Source organism: Anomaloglossus baeobatrachus, chromosome 9 (assembly GCF_048569485.1).
Source record: "Anomaloglossus baeobatrachus isolate aAnoBae1 chromosome 9, aAnoBae1.hap1, whole genome shotgun sequence".
Taxonomy (NCBI): domain Eukaryota; kingdom Metazoa; phylum Chordata; class Amphibia; order Anura; family Aromobatidae; genus Anomaloglossus; species Anomaloglossus baeobatrachus.
The window spans coordinates 216,504,901-216,524,627 of record NC_134361.1 but is presented as its reverse complement, the minus strand read 5'-3'; the positions used below and the strand labels follow the sequence as shown (position 1 = coordinate 216,524,627).

General features: G+C 49.9%; 2 protein-coding genes across 4 annotated transcripts; one reads left to right on the top strand and one right to left on the bottom strand.

Annotated features, from left to right (window-relative positions):
• Positions 1–2,788: 2,788 nt before the first annotated feature.
• Positions 2,789–11,174, top strand: CIMIP2A (ciliary microtubule inner protein 2A). 3 transcript variants are annotated; one of them, XM_075324479.1, is made up of 7 exons: positions 2,790–2,930; positions 3,014–3,252; positions 6,217–6,368; positions 6,500–6,617; positions 7,952–8,046; positions 9,423–9,543; positions 9,855–11,174. In XM_075324479.1, exons 1-7 carry the CDS (start codon positions 2,875–2,877, stop codon positions 9,923–9,925), a joined length of 852 nt encoding a protein of 283 aa, XP_075180594.1. In that variant the 5' UTR covers positions 2,790–2,874; the 3' UTR covers positions 9,926–11,174. The 3 variants fall into 3 exon arrangements, with proteins under 3 accessions (XP_075180595.1, XP_075180596.1, XP_075180594.1); XM_075324480.1 differs by lacking the exon at positions 9,423–9,543 and having other exon boundaries at positions 2,789–2,930; XM_075324481.1 differs by lacking the exons at positions 9,423–9,543; positions 9,855–11,174 and adding an exon at positions 9,202–9,367 and having other exon boundaries at positions 2,789–2,930.
• On the bottom strand, positions 9,945–13,852 carry TUBB4B (tubulin beta 4B class IVb). Its single transcript, XM_075324478.1, has 4 exons — positions 13,708–13,852; positions 11,515–11,623; positions 11,333–11,443; positions 9,945–11,173 (listed from the first exon to the last, which is right to left on the bottom strand). The coding sequence occupies exons 1-4, from the start codon at positions 13,762–13,764 to the stop codon at positions 10,113–10,115; spliced, it is 1,338 nt and encodes a 445-aa protein (XP_075180593.1). The 5' UTR covers positions 13,765–13,852; the 3' UTR covers positions 9,945–10,112.
• Positions 13,853–19,727: the final 5,875 nt, after the last annotated feature.

Here is a 19,727-nt window from a genome sequence, read left to right as displayed (position 1 = left end):
CAAAGGAAAGACGCAGACGTTCACAAATGGCAGTTACTGAGGCCCGGTCCTGATCTGTCCAGGTTTCCGCCTCCAGCTCTGCAGCGCCTGATAACTGACCGAGTAGTACAGACGCTTGCTGCCGGTCATTCATCCCAAACATATCCAGGAGTGTGCGGATTTTTCTTTTGAATCCTTGCAGTGTGTCAGGGGAACCATCATATTGTGGTAGCCAGATAGCGCCTGGCACATATGGTAAAGTCATTGGCATTATCGGCGCGGTCGCTCGTGCGTCCATGTCACCTTGATCTTGAGGGGGAACCGCCGCTGCTCTCGCTTCACCCGGCGCCGACATCTTTCTATGCCTCCTTGGGGCAAGATGGCGGCAACTGAATTATTTTATTCACTTCGGGCTCAACAGTTTTGCAGAAGGCGGACGTCACCCAGGTTAGTGGGTCCAGTCCGATCCTGTTCGTGACGCCAAAAATCAATGTGTAACGCCCTAGCAGCAGTCGGACTGCTCGGCAGACACTTCGATAAAAAAAAAGGGTTATTTACAGGGGAGAATATTTATGACGCCACCTGCGGTGTGCGGTAATAAGGAATGCCGGGGAGTGCCGGGGCTGATGGTATTGGGGCAGCCTGGTGGTGATTCCCTCCGCAGGTAGGGGCCCCGGGACTCAGGGTAGGGAATAGGTAGGAACAGTCTATATTGATATAGGGCCGGCAGGGCGCTGGGGAGCCGGGACTCACTCAGGTGTGATGACGCATTCAGTGGACACAGACTCTGAGGTAAACAAAGTCTCTTGGTACCGCTGCACTCGGTGACAGCACGTCCGGTGGTCCCTTTCAGTGATTCTGTGGTGGACTGGAGCCTTCCTCCATACACTGTGTACTGTGTGTGTACCTGGCCCTGTTGGCTTGAAACCTTCGGGTCCCGTCCCTCTTTTTACTGGGGACCTGCTCTTAGCAGCTGGCACGTGGGATTTTGTGACTGCTCTGTGTGGGAAGTCCTATCCCTCCGTTGTGCTGACACCACTAATCTCTGAGCCGTTGCAGATAACACGTGAAGCTAGTTCCCGCTGCAGGTTAATTGCCGGGTTGTGTGAAGCTACCTCCCGACTTAGGGGCCTGTCCCCCGCTGTGTGCTCGGCCCCCAGACCGGTTACTGTGGATCCAATGGCTGACGGTCCTCTTGCCCCGTCCTCCAGTTTCCCGCGACTGGGTTTCCATCTCCTCAGGCACAGGCCACTGTCTGCGACCCAGCCAGACTCTCCTCAGGGAGCTCTTCATCCCCAGGTCCTCTCTCTTTGACAGTTACTACCAACTGTCTAACTGACTCCTCCCACCAGCCTGTCTGACTCATAGGTGGGCGGTTCCTTTCCCAGCTGGAACCACGCCCCCGGTGTGCCTGACAAGTGTAGTGTTTGGATGACTAGGATTTGTGCTGTTGGTACAGAATCACTGTTGCGGACCCCGGAACCAAGGAGGATGGGCCCTGCACCAAGGATAGAGAATAGTGCAGTTCCCTGTGACACCCTGGACTAGTCCAGGGGCGTCACATATACAGCTATAATGGAGGTGACAGCCGTCCTGCGCGGGCGTGTATACAGCTATAATGGAGGTGACAGCCGTTCTGCGCGGGCGTGTATACAGCTATAATGGAGGTGACAGCCGTCCTGCGCGGGCGTGTATACAGCTATAATGGAGGTGACAGCCGTCCTGCGCGGGCGTGTATACAGCTATAATGGAGGTGACAGCCGTCCTGCGCGGGCGTGTATACAGCTATAATGGAGGTGACAGCCGTCCTGCGCGGGCGTGTATACAGCTATAATGGAGGTGACAGCCGTCCGGTGCGGGCGTGTATACAGCTATAATGGAGGTGACAGCCGTCCTGCGCGGGCGTGTATACAGCTATAATGGAGGTGACAGCCGTCCTGTGCGGGCGTGTATACAGCTATAATGGAGGTGACAGCCGTCCTGTGCGGGCGTGTATACAGCTATAATGGAGGTGACAGCCGTCCTGCGCGGGCGTGTATACAGCTATATTGGAGGTGACAGCTGTCCTGTGCGGGCGTGTATACAGCTATAATGGAGGTGACAGCCGTCCTGCGCGGGCGTGTATACAGCTATAATGGAGGTGACAGCCGTCCTGCGCGGGCGTGTATACAGCTATAATGGAGGTGACAGCTGTCCTGTGCGGGCGTGTATACAGCTATAATGGAGGTGACAGCCGTCCTGCGCAGGCGTGTATACAGCTATAATGGAGGTGACAGCCGTCCTGCGCAGGCGTGTATACAGCTATAATGGAGGTGACAGCTGTCCTGCGCGGGCGTGCATACAGCTATAATGGAGGTGACAGCTGTCCTGCGCGGGCGTGCATACAGCTATAATGGAGGTGACAGCCATCCTGCGCGGGCGTGTATACAGCTATAATGGAGGTGACAGCCGTCCTGCGCGGGCGTGCATACAGCTATAATGGAGGTGACAGCCATCCTGCGCGGGCGTGTATACAGCTATAATGGAGGTGACAGCCGTCCTGCGCAGGCGTGTATACAGCTATAATGGAGGTGACAGCCATCCTGCGCGGGCGTGTATACAGCTATAATGGATTAGAAAGTGTCATTAAACTAATGTATTATTCCTGTGTGCTGAGTCAGAGTATCTAAGCTTTCACTGTGCTGTGTGACTGTATCTAAGCCGGTCATGTGATCTTGCCTCCCCCTTCTTACTGACATGGTACGGTCCAGCTCAGGGTTCCGATGAGTTCTTAGAACCTGTCACTTCACAATGGTTGCCGGGTAACAGCACCTGTGAAACACTCCGGTGCGGTGTCTCCTCATAGTTCATGTTGTGTGTCCTGCACCTCGGAGCCGGCGGGGCTATCATGTAAAAATGGCGCAAGAGCAGGAGAGCGGCGCGTTCATCCCGGACCCCTACCACGTCCCTGGGTGAGTGGCCACAGCCGGTAACAATAGCTCTGACCCAGGACCATTACTGCCCCCCCATATTCTTACTCTGTTTTATTTGATAGTTATACAGGATTCTGCCCCCAACTGCACTACCAGCTGGGAAACACCTATGGGACCACCACAAACTGCCTCCTCGCCAAGCCCTCCATCACCAAAAGCCCCCACTCCATTCTGTCCCCCCCAAGGCTACGTCCCAACGATACACCTGAACCCCCCAAACTGCAACCATCACAAGTTCACAGCTGCACCGCGGACAGAGGGATCGTCCTACCGAAAATTAACATCCCACCTGGATATGTAGGTAAGGTATATATATAGCTGGTACCCCAATATTACAAGACACCGCCTCCAGAATAAGCAGGTAAGACCCCCAACTATACACAGCAGGTACCCCAGTATTACTGACCACCTCCACCAGAATATGCAGGTAAGACCCCCCCAACTATACACAGCAGGTACCCCAGTATTACTGACCACCTTCCCCAGAATATGCAGGTAAGACCCCAAAACTATATATACAGCAGGTGCCCCAAAACTAGCCATCCCTCCAGAATATGCAGGTAAGTTCCCTAGCTGTGTATATGTATGTATATATATATATATATATATATATATATATATATATATATATATATATATATATATATATATATATATACATTGTATATATAGCTGGTACCCCAATGGTACCCCACCCCCAACATGTACGGGTAAGACCACCCAACTATACACAGTAGGTGTCCAAATATTACAAGCCACCTGCCCAGAATGTGCAGGTAAGACCCCCCAAATATATATATATATATATATATATATATATATATATATATATAAAAAGTTCTCCAATAACTAATCCCAGACTCCTCCATCAGACGCAGATAGAGCAGTGTGATTTGTCACTGCAGGGAACACGTCTCCTCCAGAGTCCAGTAGTGCTGGCGGCTTTACACTGCTCCATCCGTCGCTCAGCATTGTGCTTGGTGATGTACGGCTCGGCATTGTGCTTGGTGATGTACGGCTCGGCATTGTGCTTGGTGATGTACGGCTCGGCATTGTGCTTGGTGATGTACGGCTCAGCATTGTGCTTGGTGGTGTACGGCTCAGCATTGTGCTTGGTGATGTACGGCTCGGCATTGTGCTTGGTGATGTACGGCTCTGCATTGTGCTTGGTGATGTACGGCTCGGCATTGTGCTTGGTGATGTACGGCTCGGCATTGTGCTTGGTGATGTACGGCTCGGCATTGTGCTTGGTGATGTACGGCTCAGCATTGTGCTTGGTGGTGTACGGCTCAGCATTGTGCTTGGTGATGTACGGCTCGGCATTGTGCTTGGTGATGTACGGCTCTGCATTGTGCTTGGTGATGTACGGCTCGGCATTGTGCTTGGTGATGTACGGCTCGGCATTGTGCTTGGTGATGTACGGCTCGGCATTGTGCTTGGTGATGTACGGCTCGGCATTGTGCTTGGTGATGTACGGCTCAGCATTGTGCTTGGTGGTGTACGGCTCAGCATTGTGCTTGGTGATGTACGGCTCGGCATTGTGCTTGGTGATGTACGGCTCTGCATTGTGCTTGGTGATGTACGGCTCGGCATTGTGCTTGGTGATGTACGGCTCGGCATTGTGCTTGGTGATGTACGGCTCGGCATTGTGCTTGGTGATGTACGGCTCGGCATTGTGCTTGGTGGTGTACGGCTCAGCATTGTGCTTGGTGATGTACGGCTCGGCATTGTGCTTGGTGATGTACGGCTCTGCATTGTGCTTGGTGATGTACGGCTCGGCATTGTGCTTGGTGATGTACGGCTCGGCATTGTGCTTGGTGATGTACGGCTCGGCATTGTGCTTGGTGATGTACGGCTCGGCATTGTGCTTGGTGGTGTACGGCTCAGCATTGTGCTTGGTGGTGTACGGCTCGGCATTGTGCTTGGTGATGTACGGCTCGGCATTGTGCTTGGTGATGTTATGGCTAAGCATTGTGCTTGGTGATGTACGGCTTGGCATTGTGCTTGGTGATGTACGGCTCTGCATTGTGCTTGGTGATGTACGGCTCGGCATTGTGCTTGGTGATGTACGGCTCGGCATTGTGCTTGGTGATGTACGGCTTGGCATTGTGCTTGGTGATGTACGGCTCTGCATTGTGCTTGGTGATGTACGGCTCGGCATTGTGCTTGGTGATGTACGGCTCGGCATTGTGCTTGGTGATGTACGGCTCGGCATTGTGCTTGGTGATGTACGGTTCAGCATTGTGCTCGGTGATGTACGGCTCGGCATTGTGCTCGGTGATGTACGGCTCGGCATTGTGCTTGGTGATGTATGGCTCGGCATTGTGCTTGGTGATGTACGGCTCGGCATTGTGCTTGGTGATGTTCGGCTCGGCATTGTGCTTGGTGATGTACGGCTCGGCATTGTGCTTGGTGATGTATGGCTCGGCATTGTGCTCGGTGTACGGCTAGGCATTGTGCAGATCGGCATTGTGCTTGGTGGTGTACGGCTCGGCATTGTGCTTGGTGATGTACGGCTCGGCATTGTGCTTGGTGATGTACGGCTCGGCATTGTGCTGGGTGATGTACGGCTCGGCATTGTGCTGGGTGATGTGCGGCTCGGCATTGTGCTTGGTGATGTACGGCTCGGCATTGTGCTTGGTGATGTACGGCTCGGCATTGTGCTTGGTGATGTACGGCTCGGCATTGTGCTTGGTGATGTACGGCTCGGCATTGTGCTTGGTGATGTGCGGCTCGGCATTGTGCTTGGTGATGTACGGCTCGGCATTGTGCTGGGTGATGTACGGCTCGGCATTGTGCTTGGTGATGTACGGCTCGGCATTGTGCTTGCTGATGTACGGCTCGGCATTGTGCTTGGTGATGTGCGGCTCGGCATTGTGCTTGGTGATGTACGGCTCGGCATTGTGCTCGGTGATGTACTGTGGCTGCAGTTTCTCGGCCATGAAGCTCCCGGTGGGCGCAGTGTTTGTGCTGTCACCAGTGATCTGCAGTTATGGGGTCAGCAGAGCAGTGGGGACCTTTCTGCCCCCCGCTCCGTAGTCTTCACTTTGTGGCTGGGTTGCTGCAATAACCCCTGAAGTTTTAGGCAAGTTTACTTAGAAGGCAAAATCCAGAGCGCATTGCACGCAAAGGATTTCATTTTGGTAAGTGCCCCATAATGATTGGACGGCGACAGCATTCATACATTTCGCACTGATCACTCCTATTTTAGTAATCTTTCTTCTCTTTGTAACTCCTGTCTTTTCGCCGGTGTCGCCCCCTGCAGGTCGCCGGCCTAAGGTGCAGTTTCAGCAGGCCTCTTCTTTCACTCGCACGGTCTCTGATACAGCGGACGACTTTCTGGAGGTTCAATCATCGGTGACGAGAGGACACGTGAAGCTGCCAGCGGAAAACACTTGTGGCCACGGCAACGCTAAAGTATGACAAAACCTGTGACTTCTCCTTTAAGAAGGCCTTATATACCGCCTTATTCGGCGTTACTCAGCCATATAGCAGGTCCGGCCTTTTGCAGCTCTTCTTGGCAAATAGTTTTTGGGTTTTTCTTCCAGGACGTTTACAACGCGAGAGAATGGAAGCCGAAGGCAGAAAATAAAGCCCCTTTAAGTAATTGCAAGAAGGCTCTTAAAGTGACCCTACCCGAAAACCTGCAGCGAAAGGCGATACCGGGTACGTTAGCAGAGGGCACGAGTGCGTCCTGGGTGGCATGGCCAATAGCATATACGCAGATCAAAAGGAACAGTCTTATTTTAGCAAAAATTGGAAGGACCCTGAAAGTTGAGAGGTGATCTCCAATTTACAAACACCCATCTATTGGAGGGACTACAAATCCCAGAAGCTGTAGACCCAGGGGCCTCATGTTAGAGGCAGGGGACGTTAGTTAAAATAATGCACCCAGCTACATAGAAACTACACAATGCAGCCTCTAGATGGCGCTGCAGAGCTAAAGGTTTTCATCGTGACACCGTTGCCTCATACGTCCTCCGAAAAATTGGCCGACATTGTGAAGGGGGCTTAAGAGTGACAGCCGGAAAGAGATAAGACTGGAGGCTGCAGAGGGGCCGGAGACCCCACAATAACCAGTGATCTGGGATGTATAACACGACCGCTGCTGGAGAACTGTATTTACAGGGCCTTGCAAAAGTATTCACACCCAGTAAACTATTCCAAATTTCTCATTACACCAAATTTAAAAATGCTTTTATTTGTGAAGTGTAAAAGGAAATACCTGGTTTTCAAAATATTTTATGCACCTAAATCTGATTGTGATGTGCATTTGTATTCAGGCCCCTGTATTCTGGAGTAAAGACACATTAGTGAAGGCAAGAAACCATCCCTAAAAGTAAAGTAAGGGGCACTGCGTGGAAGAAGGAAGTGGCTCTGGTCATAGGAGACCAATGGAGAACTGTGGCAGAAAACGATCCCTGCACATCATCCTCATAACACCATCCCCACCGTCACACATAGTGGAAGCCACGCATCCTGCTGTGAGGAGGCTTCTCTTCAGCTGGGGTAGGGAAGCTGGTCAGAGGTGATAGGAAGATGGATGAAGATAAATACAGAACAATCCTAGAGGGAAAACCTGTTAGAGGCTGCAGACGACCATAGCGTAGATTCGTCTTCCAGCACAATGACCCTCAACATCCTGCAGAGCTAAAATGGATTGTTTAGATCAGAGCACGTGTGAGCGGCTGAGTCACAGTCCAGACCCAAATCCACCGAGAATCTGTGACAAGACGTGAAAACTGCTGATCACAGACGTCTCCATCCAATCTCACCGAGCGAGAGAAGGAAAATGTCACCTCTACATGAGCAAATCTGGAGAGACCCCAAGAGGAAGGTGGTCCTACAAAAGCACTAACTTCTGGGGCTGAATACTAATGCACGGCCCAATTTTCAGGAATCATTTCTTTTACATGTCACAAAACCTTGTACTGGTGTTTATATCATAGAAAATCCCAAATACATTTAAAACAACAAGTGTAACATTGTTTCTCCAATAGGATACACCGGCTTCATTCCTCTCTACCAATATGCTCTCGGTGTTGGATTTGGACCAGGGGTGAAAATGAGTATGGATGAATTTGATAAGTACCAGGTGAGACGTATAGCTACTATAATACTGCTCCTATCTACCAGAATATAACTACTATAATACTGCCCCCTATGTACAAGAATATAACTACTATAATACTGCCCCCTATGTACAAGAATATAACTACTATAATACTGCTCCCTATATACAAGACTATAACTACTATAATACTGCTCCTATGTACAAGAATACAACTACTATAATACTGCCCCCTATGTACAACTACTATAATATTTCCCCCTATGTACGAGATTACTATAATACTGACCTTCATGTACAAGAATACAACTACTATAATACTGCTCCTTTGTAGGAGTATAATTCATTGCTGGGACCTGCAGAATGAGGCACTTTTAATCCCCATTAGATTGCAGCTGTTTATACTGTATGGCGCTGAAGAGCAGCCCTATCAGGTATAGAGATTGCTCATTGCTGCTTTACTCTACCAGGGATAAAGGTTCCTCATGCTGCCATTTGTTGGGCTTGGAGCGGAGTTTGTTTTAAGTCTTGACATCTTTAAAGACTAGCTCTCAGCCCAAGTCAGTTTACTACCTGGATGAGTCAGGCACACAGGAGTGAATGATCCATTGTGAGGTCACCGGCAGCACATGACAGGTGTTATCAGTGCCACAGATGACAGGACTGGCCGCACAGTGACACTGGACTATTATCGGGGCACTCATTCATTGCAGACTGACCAACCTATGTCAAGACTTTAGTATGTCAACACTTTAGTGCGCTTTTGCAGTTCCTGTGCAACCAGTGGATCATTTTTTGCAGCTGCGGAGAAAAATAAAATAACCCGAGTCACATCCGGTGAGGCACCGTCATACTGCAGCCTAGGTCACAGCCGGGGTATTGTCATCTGAGTTTAAAGTTTATAATTATGATAATTTGCTTGTTCTCACTGTGAACTATTAACACCATAATTTTTGGGTTTGTAGCCTCCCGCCTCCACATGAATCACATCCTAGGTGGGACTCCCAACCCCGGGCGTCTGAGCCCAGCCCTCTGCTGCGCTCCATAGTTATACCTAGCATCCATGTACAAACTGTCTAATGCACACGGTGATAATCATTGGCCTCTAGATATGGGAGAGGTCAGCCAATGAGATTCTCTAGAACAAGGTTTCTCACCTCCAGATCGTTTACCCCTCAGGTTCTACTTAAAATGTTGCACAGGTAATGAGTTATTCCCTAATATCGAGGAAGCCCTTATCTGTTGTGAGTCGAGGACTGAGTTGACAAGCCCTGCTCTGGAGGAAGGAGCCTTCCCAAATCAATCATGAGCCACCCATTGAGTTTAGAGGGCGGTCACAGCACACCTGCCCTCCAATTACCACTGGATCACACCAGATCTGAGCTCATCATGTCTTATAGATTCAGCTCAGACCACCGGTCACAAGCTCAGAACTAAGGATGATGAAGCCACCTTTCAGGCCTGCAACTAAGATCTATAGCCCCGCTGGTCTATTGCCCAATTACACAGGCTTCGTACCAGGTAAGTCATGGACCACCACTGGCTGCTGGGATTTAAAGGGAACCCCCCCCCCCCATGTGACAGTTACCATTTGCAGGGGCAGTAGTGCACAAGTGATCACATCTACCATAGAAGTGACTGGTGGTCATACATTGCTCACCCATGCTCCATTCACATGGGGGTCCTGGCAGTGAAATCCCCAGAAATATCACCTACCAGTCTAACTTTTCTATGGACACTTCACCTATATTAGCCATTAGGTGATGTAGATAGGACCCGTTACCTGCTGTTAGGGAGGACCACATCTAACCCATGACCATCTTATGTTCCAGGCTTTAGGGACACGTTCGGCTCCACTTACGGGAACTCCACTAGACAGCTGTACATCAAGTACCCTCTGTAAGAAGACCTCAGACCAGGAGTTATGAACAATGCTTTAATAGTGAACTTCTGTACAGCATGGAACTTCTGTACAGCATGGATAGAGGAACAGGAGAAGGTTAAACACAAATAAACATGAACATGAAAAATAACAGATTTGTAAACAGGAGAGTTACAGCTTTAGACAATTTACATCTGAAGGTGAGGCCTTATGCAGCCTCCTCCTCGGCCTCCTCCTCAAACTCTCCCTCCTCCTCGGCTGTAGCGTCCTGGTACTGCTGGTATTCTGACACCAGGTCGTTCATGTTGCTCTCGGCCTCGGTGAACTCCATCTCGTCCATGCCCTCTCCGGTGTACCAATGCAGGAAGGCCTTTCTGCGGAACATAGCGGTGAACTGCTCGGAGATGCGCTTGAACAGCTCCTGGATGGCGGTGCTGTTACCGATGAAGGTGGCGGACATCTTCAGGCCTCGGGGTGGGATGTCGCACACGGCAGTCTTCACGTTGTTGGGGATCCATTCCACAAAGTAGCTGCTGTTCTTGTTCTGCACGTTCAGCATCTGCTCGTCCACCTCCTTCATGGACATGCGGCCTCTGAACACTGCGGCTACGGTCAGGTAACGGCCGTGACGTGGGTCGCAGGCGGCCATCATGTTCTTGGCGTCGAACATCTGCTGGGTCAGCTCTGGCACTGTTAAGGCACGGTACTGCTGGCTGCCGCGGCTGGTGAGTGGGGCGAAGCCAGGCATGAAGAAGTGCAGACGGGGGAAAGGCACCATGTTCACAGCCAGTTTACGCAGGTCAGCGTTCAGCTGGCCAGGGAAGCGCAGGCAGGTGGTGACGCCGCTCATTGTGGCTGATACCAGGTGGTTCAAGTCACCATAGGTGGGGGTGGTCAGTTTCAGGGTCCGGAAGCAGATGTCGTATAGGGCTTCATTATCTATGCAGTAGGTTTCATCTGTGTTTTCTACGAGCTGGTGGACGGAGAGTGTGGCATTGTATGGCTCTACTACAGTGTCAGACACTTTAGGGGAGGGCACGACGCTGAAAGTGTTCATGATCCTGTCTGGGTATTCTTCTCTGATCTTGCTGATTAGGAGGGTACCCATACCAGACCCAGTGCCACCGCCCAGGGAGTGGGTGAGCTGGAAACCCTGCAGACAGTCACAGCTTTCTGCTTCCTTCCTCACAACGTCCAATACTGAGTCAACCAGTTCTGCTCCCTCCGTGTAGTGCCCTTTTGCCCAGTTGTTTCCAGCACCGCTCTGACCTATAAAAACAATGAGAAGTTATGGAGATAAGAACTCATCCCACAAGCCTATGACAACCCACCGCCGCCTCCTAAACCATTCCCAGATTAACTAATTGTTAGTGTCTGCACAAATGCACTAGCGTTAATGACTTTCCACCCCCACGCCACATTACTTACCAAATACAAAGTTGTCTGGTCTGAAGATCTGTCCGAAAGGTCCAGAGCGCACGGAGTCCATGGTACCAGGCTCCAAGTCCACCAAGACAGCGCGGGGAACATATTTGCCTCCTGCAGATGACATTACATCATAAGCAACAACTTAGGGGGAACTAATGGGTCTCATGATGGACAAGTCTCACCTGTGGCCTCATTGTAGTACACATTGATTCTTTCCAGCTGGAGGTCGCTGTCTCCATGGTAGGTGCCAGTTGGGTCAATTCCGTGTTCATCACTTATCACCTCCCAGAACTAGGGGGGGGGAGAAAGTAAAAGTTAAGCAACCAATAATCCAAACCCTACATTCCTCCAATCAACCAATTACTACCAGATCAGGATCAAAGCAAGCACCATTAAAGGGAACCCATCACCAGAATTGGCCCCTATAACCTGCGGCCACCAGTGAGCCCTTGTATACAGCATGTTAGATTGCTGTACATAATGTTGACATGTTCTCTTTTTTTTTTATTACTCACCTAAGGTGCGGTGGGTCAGATGGGTGTCCATTACCTCCTCTGTCGGCCATCTTTGTCCTCCTGAAGCCTGGGTGCATATGTCCTAAGTCATGCACACTGGTCGGCATTGAGATCCTGTGCAGGTGCACGACTTAGGACATCATGCACCCAGGCTTCAGAAGGACAAAGATGGCCGAGAGAGAAGGTAATGGAGACCCCCAACAAACCAACCAGTCTGCACCACACCTCTGGTGAGTATTATAAAGCGATTTTTACATTCTACACAGCAGCCTGGGCTCTTATATACAGCATTCCAACACGCTGTACATAAGGGCTCATTGTTGGACACAACTTATAGTCACCAAATTTGGTGACAAGTTACCTTTAAAGGGATATTCCATTTTAAAGATATTGCTTGGTGCTCTCATTTTCAGGATGAGTGGAGGAGCCATGGCCCCCACCAATTATGGTGTAAAAGCAAACCCAACATGCCAATAGTGAGAAAGTGTCACTGAGGCAGCAATAGAGGCCCAGAAACAATATTGTATACTAGCCTAGCTCTAAAGGCTTCATTGCAACAGATGAATGGAGGTTGCCATAGCCAACAAAATATTTCTCATAGATTGTTATGAGCAAGCACCATGATGCTCAGGTCTCGTAATAAGCAGTTGGATGCAATTACTGAGAATAGTGAAAGACAGCGCGAGACTGGAGGAGTGTTTCGCTATGTGCACATGTTGCATCGTGTCCCTGCAGAAATTTCCACAGGGATTTGACAGCACATGTGCACTTCAAATCACTGCATAACGGATGCAGTGTTTCTGCAGAGAAAAAAAAAAAAAGCTGATTTCATGCGCTCTGGATGCAGCCTCTCCCATAGACTGAGCAGGAGCTGCATCCAAAGCACACGGAATAATTGACATGTTGCTTTTTAGAGCGCAGCGATTCGGATCAAAATTTTGGCATCCAAATTGCTGCGCTCTCAAATGCAATGTGCGCATGTATTATGCACGATCTTCATAGATGGTGCTGGGGACGCAGGTCGCATGCATGCAGCAGTGCAATACGCAGCGTAAATGCATGAGATTCAGCAGCGTGCGCATAACCTTTTTCTGGAAACGTGCTTGAATTGATTGACTTCCATTATGCTCAAATTACACCCAACTAACTGCTCTTAACAGTACCGCTCATCAGGGCCTATAAACTAGGGAATTATTAAGTCACAGCCATAGGGCCAGCAATAAGGCCACTCAAGATCCAATCCTCGCCTGTTTAATAAGGGTGCTGCCCCAGTGCAGCATTCCAAGAGCCCCTAAAAGTTACACAAGCTGGTTACCCTCTATTATACAAGTGACTAAAAAGACCAAATGCTTTGTGGACTACAAGTACCAGCAAGGCCATTCATAGTCACCTACTGACCCCTCTATTAGTTATACAGGGTATTACAGGACAGCCGTGACGTCACTGATGATCACGTGGTGCCCGCAGGTCACTTCCCGCCAAGCTGGGATATTTGAATTTTGAAATCTGTCACCTGTGACACGTGACGCGCCAGGTTTAGCGGCCAGGACACGCCCACCCACAAGCCACGCCCAGAGGCCGCGCGTCACGTGACTGCCGGCTTCGGGGCGGGAAAGGCCGTTGAGAGCCGCTTAACCCGCGCAGTGCCGGCGGAGAGTTTTCGCGTGTGTGAAAGTGACAGGAATATTCCACGGTGGAGGGTGAAGCCGGCGGGAGAGGCCGCTCCACAGCCTGTACGGAGGCGGTAAACCTCCGCAATGCGGCTGAACGACTGTCAGCGGCCATATTAGAGGGGGAGGGATGAATGAGGCGGCGGTTATAACAGGAAAGCCCGGTCCCCCTTCCCTTCAGACGACTTACCTTGGCTCCAATCTGGTTTCCGCACTGTCCAGCCTGCAAGTGCACGATTTCCCTCATGGTGACGGAGTAAGTCCGGACAGATGCCTGTGAGGTAAATTCCCTTGGTGACTGCGCGAGCAACTGATCTTAACCGTCACCCTCAGCAGGTTTTATAGGCGGCTCAAGACCTTGTTGCTAGGCGCTAGGGCTGTCATTGGACGAAAGAGAGTGGGCGGGCTCACGTACGAGGCAGTGATTGGATAGGAAACTGTCATACAAAGATTGCTATTAACATAGGCGTAATCTGATTGGCTGCCTGTCAGCTGTCATGGTCACCTAAGTCCCGTCATTACCACGCTCCGATTGGTCTTATTCAAATGATTGACTGGCCTCCTGATTGGCTACTTTTGTCGAAAGGAGGCTGGACGTAGTGAGCGTCTTGGTAACCACCGCAATGCGCTTCAGGCGCCAAGAGCTGAGCGTTGCCAAGCGCTTATTCACAGAAGTCTTTACGCTGTGTATCGTGCGCAGTGTGACTGACTTACGTCAAATTCGGTTTCTACGGGGCCTTGGTTACCGGCTGGTAGTAGCGTGAGGGCCGTGTGGTTTCCCGCTGCTGTGGCCTCTCTCGCTCTGTTTATCCTGGAAACCTCCTGTTCAGACAAGTCGCCTTCTATTACACTAAATAATTAATTAAATAGAGACACATTCCCAAACACTAGCTGTGACCATGGTTTCCAATGGACCTTGTCATCTGTGGTGAATTTTTTACCTCAGATATGACTGGACGACACGCTCCTTACCAAAAACGTGACATTTTCAAGAAAAAAACAAAATCCAGGAAAAGATAATACCAAAAATTCCTCAGGGCTACTATTCAGAAACGCAAAACCCTGCCCGACCGCTGGATCCTGACCGGAGATAATTCAGAAACACGGACCGCGATTGTACCGCAAAACCCGGCCCGACCGCGGGATCCAGACCGGAGATAATTCAGAAACATGGACCGAGATTGTACCGCAAAACCTGGCCCGACCACAGGAGCCTGACCGGAGATAATTCAGAAACACGGACCGAGATTGTACTGCAAAACCTGGCCCGACTGCAGGAGCCGGACCGGAGATAATTCAGAAACATGGACCGAGATTGTACCACAAAACCAGGCTCCAACCACAGGATCCTGACCGGAACCCGGCCCGACCACAGGATCCTGAGTGGAGATAATTCAGAAACACGGACCGAGATTGTACCACAAAACCCGTCCTGACCGCGGCATACTGACCAGAGATAATTCAGAAACATGGACCGAGATTGTTCTGCAAAACCCGTCCTGACCGCGGGATCCTGACCAGAGATAATTCAGAAACACGGACCGCGATTGTACCGCAAAACCTGGCCTGACCGCAGTATCCTGACTGAAGATAATTTAAAAACACGGACCACGATCGTACCGCAAAACCTGGCCCGACCACAGGCTTCTGACTGGACATAATTCTGAAACACGGACCGCAATTGTATCACAAAACCCGGCCCAACCGCAGGATACTGACCGGAGATAATTCAGAAACATGGACCAAGATTGTATTGCACAACCCGGCCTAACCGCGGGATTCTGACCGGAGATAATTCAGAAACACGGACCGCGATCATACTGCAAAACCAGGCCCAACCACATGATCCTGATTGAAGATAATGCAGAAACACGGACCGAGATTGTACCGCAAAACCCGACCACATGATCCTGACTGGAGATAATTAAGAAACACGGACCGCGATTGTACCGCAAAACCTAGCCTGACCGCAGTATCCTGAGTGAAGATAATTTAGAAACACGGACCACGATCGTACCGCAAAACCAGGCCCGACCACAGGCTTCTGACTGGAGATAATTCTGAAACATGGACCGCAAATGTATCGCAAAACCCGGCCCGACCGCAGGATCCTGACTGGAGATAATTCAGACACACGGACCAAGATTGTACCGCAAAACCCAGCCCAACCGCAGGATCCTGACTGGAGATAATTCAGAAACAGAGACCAAGATTGTACCGCAAAACTCGGCTTGACCACAGGATCCTGACTGGAGATAATTCCGAAATACGGACCTCGATTGTATCGCAAAATCCGGCCTGACTGCAGGAGTCTGACTGGAGATAATTCAGAAAAACGGACCGCGAGCATATCTCAATACCCAGCCCAACCGCAGGATCCAGACTGGAGATTATTCTGATATATACGGACCACGATTGTGTCGCAAAATCCAAGCTTGCTAGATCCTGACCGGAGATAATTCCAAAAGGCGGAGCGCTATTGTCGCGGGCGGCGGGGCGCTCGCTAACGCTCGGGTCCGGCGCTGCTGCTGCTGCTCGGTGGCTCGAGCGGTGGGCCGGATCCGGGGACTCGAGCGGCGCTCCTCGCCCATGAGTGACAAGGGGGTGGTTTGTTTGGGGATTTAGTCCGTGACGCCACCCACGGGTTGTGGTGAAGATGGGCACCACCGCTGCTGGTGACAGGGATCCCGGGAACGATGGTAGGGAGCAGCTGGGATGTTGTTTTCCCCATCCGTGGGTAGGGGTTGGTGGTCCCGGGGCCCGGTGGTGTGACGGGGAGGCAGGGTTGGTGAGGTGCAGGGTTGCAGGGACAGTGCGGCGCGGTGCCAGATGGCACTGGTGTACTCACTCAGCAACAGATGCACAAAGTCTCCGGTAAACCAAACGGCTGGATGGACGGGTCCCGCAGCCAGCTGCAGTGTCTCTCCCCGGACAGGTGATGGTGGCTGTCTTTCCCTGCACCTTTGTGTACTGTGTTGACTCCGATGGCTTCCCAACGGTAGTCCGCTCCCCGGCGTATAGGTGCCGGAGGAGCCCGTTTTGCCCGCAGGCGCTGGCCCTTGGATCTCTAGCCTGTGGCGGTGGCTGTATATCCTCACGGTGCGGACGGTTGCCTTCTGACGGGACTTGGGTAGTTAGGGGACCCTTAGGGCTTCGGACACTCTCGGATTTGACTGTTAACGGCGGCTCCAAGCCTAGTCGGGGTCCGATGGCCCTGCCTGTGTGCTTGCTTCACTTCGCTCCCCGGTTTGGTACTGGCGGGCCACCGCCCGACCCCGGTCCTACGGTTCCGCGTTGAGCCACCACTCCTGCAGACGGCCACCACCATCTGCCAACCTTGCTGTCAGTGCCTGGGCTCCGACCCAGACACCAGCAGTCTCTCCACTTTTACTCCTCTCACTTCAACCTCCAAACTCTAACTCCAAACTGACTACTGTCCCTGCCTCCAGGACTGTGAACTCCTCAGTGGGTGGGGCCAACCGCCTGGCTCCACCCCACCTGGTGTGGACATCAGCCCCTGGAGGGAGGCAACAAGGATTTTGTGTCTGACTAATGTAACTCTCTGGGGGTGGGGGTGGGGGTGTGTTTTGTCTGTGGCTACCTGGCTAGTCCAGGGCGCCACACTATCGTACCGGAAAACCCGGGCCGACCACAGGATCCTGACTGGAGATAATTCCAAAACATGGAGCATGATTGTACGGCTAAATCCGGCCGGACCACAGACGATTAGTACCTCCATCTACATATCAGATGTTGATTCCAAGAAATTGGAAGTGGACGTAGTGTTGAGCTTGGAGTAGCTGAACTAGTCTAGAAAGCGAGTATCACATTTTTAAAATATGTTTAATCTCAATTAGTCCATTAATATGAGGTTGTTTAGTAGTATACAACCATATTAATATCAGGCACCAAAATTAATTTCGGACCGCAAACTAGACCCTTTTATATATATATATATATCACACCCCCTTTATCCATTAGATACATGGGATTTCCACTACATTTGGGTCATTCCGTGTCAAGTGGACCAGTGGTCCCCACTCGACGTTCTCCGATTTTGCTGAAAATTTATAAGGATGTACATGTATGTTTGAAAAGAGGTTCTGTAAATTTTTAGGGCCAGATCTCAAATATATTGGGCACTGTTGACCTTTCACTGGAGGCCCCCCCCAAGCCTGCGGCTTCAGCTAAGAGGATTTTGCAAACTTTGGCACATAGCCATTAGAGTTCTATACTGGCTATGATGCTGAAATTTGGCATACTAGCTCAACTTTTCCTGCTAAACGCGATAAAATTATTACCGGCTATGACAAAACAATATTTCGGCCGCAATTTTGTGTCAAAGTAGCTTGCAAAACGCCTCGCATAAAATTTATGCCAAACTTTGCCCATATATAACTCAAGACCAAAAACCAATAGGAACTGGTGCTTTACCCTGTACAACAAACATCTTCATGACTTTGCATTGCTGCAATATCACGGTCAAAGCATATGTATTTGTGGAAATATTCACACCCACATATGATGAAAAACTTAAAAAAAACGAATTTTACCTATTTTTAGGTCAAATTTCCCAAAAAGGGTACCCCTAAAATATATTAATTCTGTTATCATTTGAAAGAGCACATTTTTCTCTACAAGGATCATTGGGGTTTTTTTTGGAGTCTCTCCATTTAAGAAAAGAAAAATGCCCTGAACATGGTGTTATTTATTAATACGCAATGAATGGTAACTGCACTATTCAAACCCTTGCGTTGGTCCATGGTGGTTATACCACAACCAATTCCCTAAGAATTGGTATTATAATCCTATTAAGAATTGTAATAATGCTGTCTTTCGAGAATTGGCAGCCCCATCGCCTAGGAGCCATGGCCGATAGCCGTGCAAGGCAAGTCGCGGGTGGTCTCTTTATCGCAGGTTCCAAAGCCTGAGGGTGGGTGTCTTTGCCTAGGATCCCAAGCCTAATATTGGGTATCTTTTGTTGGTTCCCAAGCCATAATGTTCAGTCTAAGTAAGTGGTCTGGAATTGTTGCTGAATTTGCAACATAATGGGTTCAGAGAAGCTGTATTGTCGGCCCATTGCTGTTGCAGCTGGTGCTGGAATTATTGCAATGATCGACTGCTCGGGAATCCAGCATGTATCATTTCTCACAGGCCAGTGAAAGAAGCTAGCTGGTCCATGAGGATACATAAAATGTATTAATGCATCATGGTCGTCGACTGAAATTTCAGAAATATTTCCAATCCACCAGTTCCTATCGTAAATGCAGGCAATGTATTGCCCTGGCTGGAGGTTTGCAATTGGCACAAAAGGCATTTCTGATCTGACAGATCCATCTACATGGGCAATGAAAGATGAAGGGTCATTTGACACCCTTGAAATGCCAATCTTTTTGTCATCAATTGGCATAAACTGGTGATTTTCTCTTGTTCCAGCAATTGTATGTCCATCTTTGAACCTTTCCTCTTGAACTACCCGTATTTCGTCAATTTTTTCTTTTGGAACAAAAAAAAACTTGATTCCATGCAGTTGCTCATTGCGAAAGTTGAATAAATCCACCGGGGTCAGTATTTGGTTTTCAGTTGGGCGTTGAAGACTGGCACAAGCTGCCAACCTCTTCGCTGTCCCTCCAATCCCATCACAGGGCGACTTTCCATGACTGGTACCAAAAAAATTCCATTCAGCGCTATTGAAATCAGCATTGTGGTGGCACAAGTTGAGAACATTTTTGAAATTTTTGTACTGGGCTGCAGATCCATCGCTGAAGTAGTGGATATGATGAATCCCATTGATGAGTCTTGAGATACTCCACAATTACTGTTAAGAAAGTGTGGACTGCAACAAGGGTGTCAAATGACCCTTCATCTTTCATTGCAAATTCAGCAACAATTCCAGACCACTTACTTAGACTGAACATTATGGCTTGGGAACCAACAAAAGATACCCAATATTAGGCTTGGGATCCTAGGCAAAGACACCCACCCTCAGGCTTTGGAACCTGCGATAAAGAGACCACCCGCGACTTGCCTTGCACGGCTATCGGCCATGGCTCCTAGGCGATGGGGCTGCCAATTCTCGAAAGACAGCATTATTACAATTCTTAATAGGATTATAATACCAATTCTTAGGGAATTGGTTGTGGTATAACCACCATGGACCAACGCAAGGGTTTGAATAGTGCAGTTAGCATTCATTGCGTATTAATAAAT

What these genes read in the sequence shown, in the direction of transcription:
- TUBB4B (XM_075324478.1), bottom strand. Translation starts at nt 13,764, where the DNA reads ATGAGGGAAATCGTGCACTTGCAGGCTGGACAGTGCGGAAACCAGATT. An exon ending in GTACTACAATGAGGCCACAG is followed by an intron (nt 11,444 to 11,514) that starts GTGAGACTTGTC and finishes TGTCATCTGCAG; the next exon opens with GAGGCAAATATGTTCCCCGC. An exon ending in ACCAGACAACTTTGTATTTG is followed by an intron (nt 11,174 to 11,332) that starts GTAAGTAATGTG and finishes TTGTTTTTATAG; the next exon opens with GTCAGAGCGGTGCTGGAAAC.
- CIMIP2A (XM_075324479.1), top strand. Translation starts at nt 2,875, where the DNA reads ATGGCGCAAGAGCAGGAGAGCGGCGCGTTCATCCCGGACCCCTACCAC. An exon ending in GACCCCTACCACGTCCCTGG is followed by an intron (nt 2,931 to 3,013) that starts GTGAGTGGCCAC and finishes TTTATTTGATAG; the next exon opens with TTATACAGGATTCTGCCCCC. An exon ending in CATCCCACCTGGATATGTAG is followed by an intron (nt 3,253 to 6,216) that starts GTAAGGTATATA and finishes CGCCCCCTGCAG; the next exon opens with GTCGCCGGCCTAAGGTGCAG.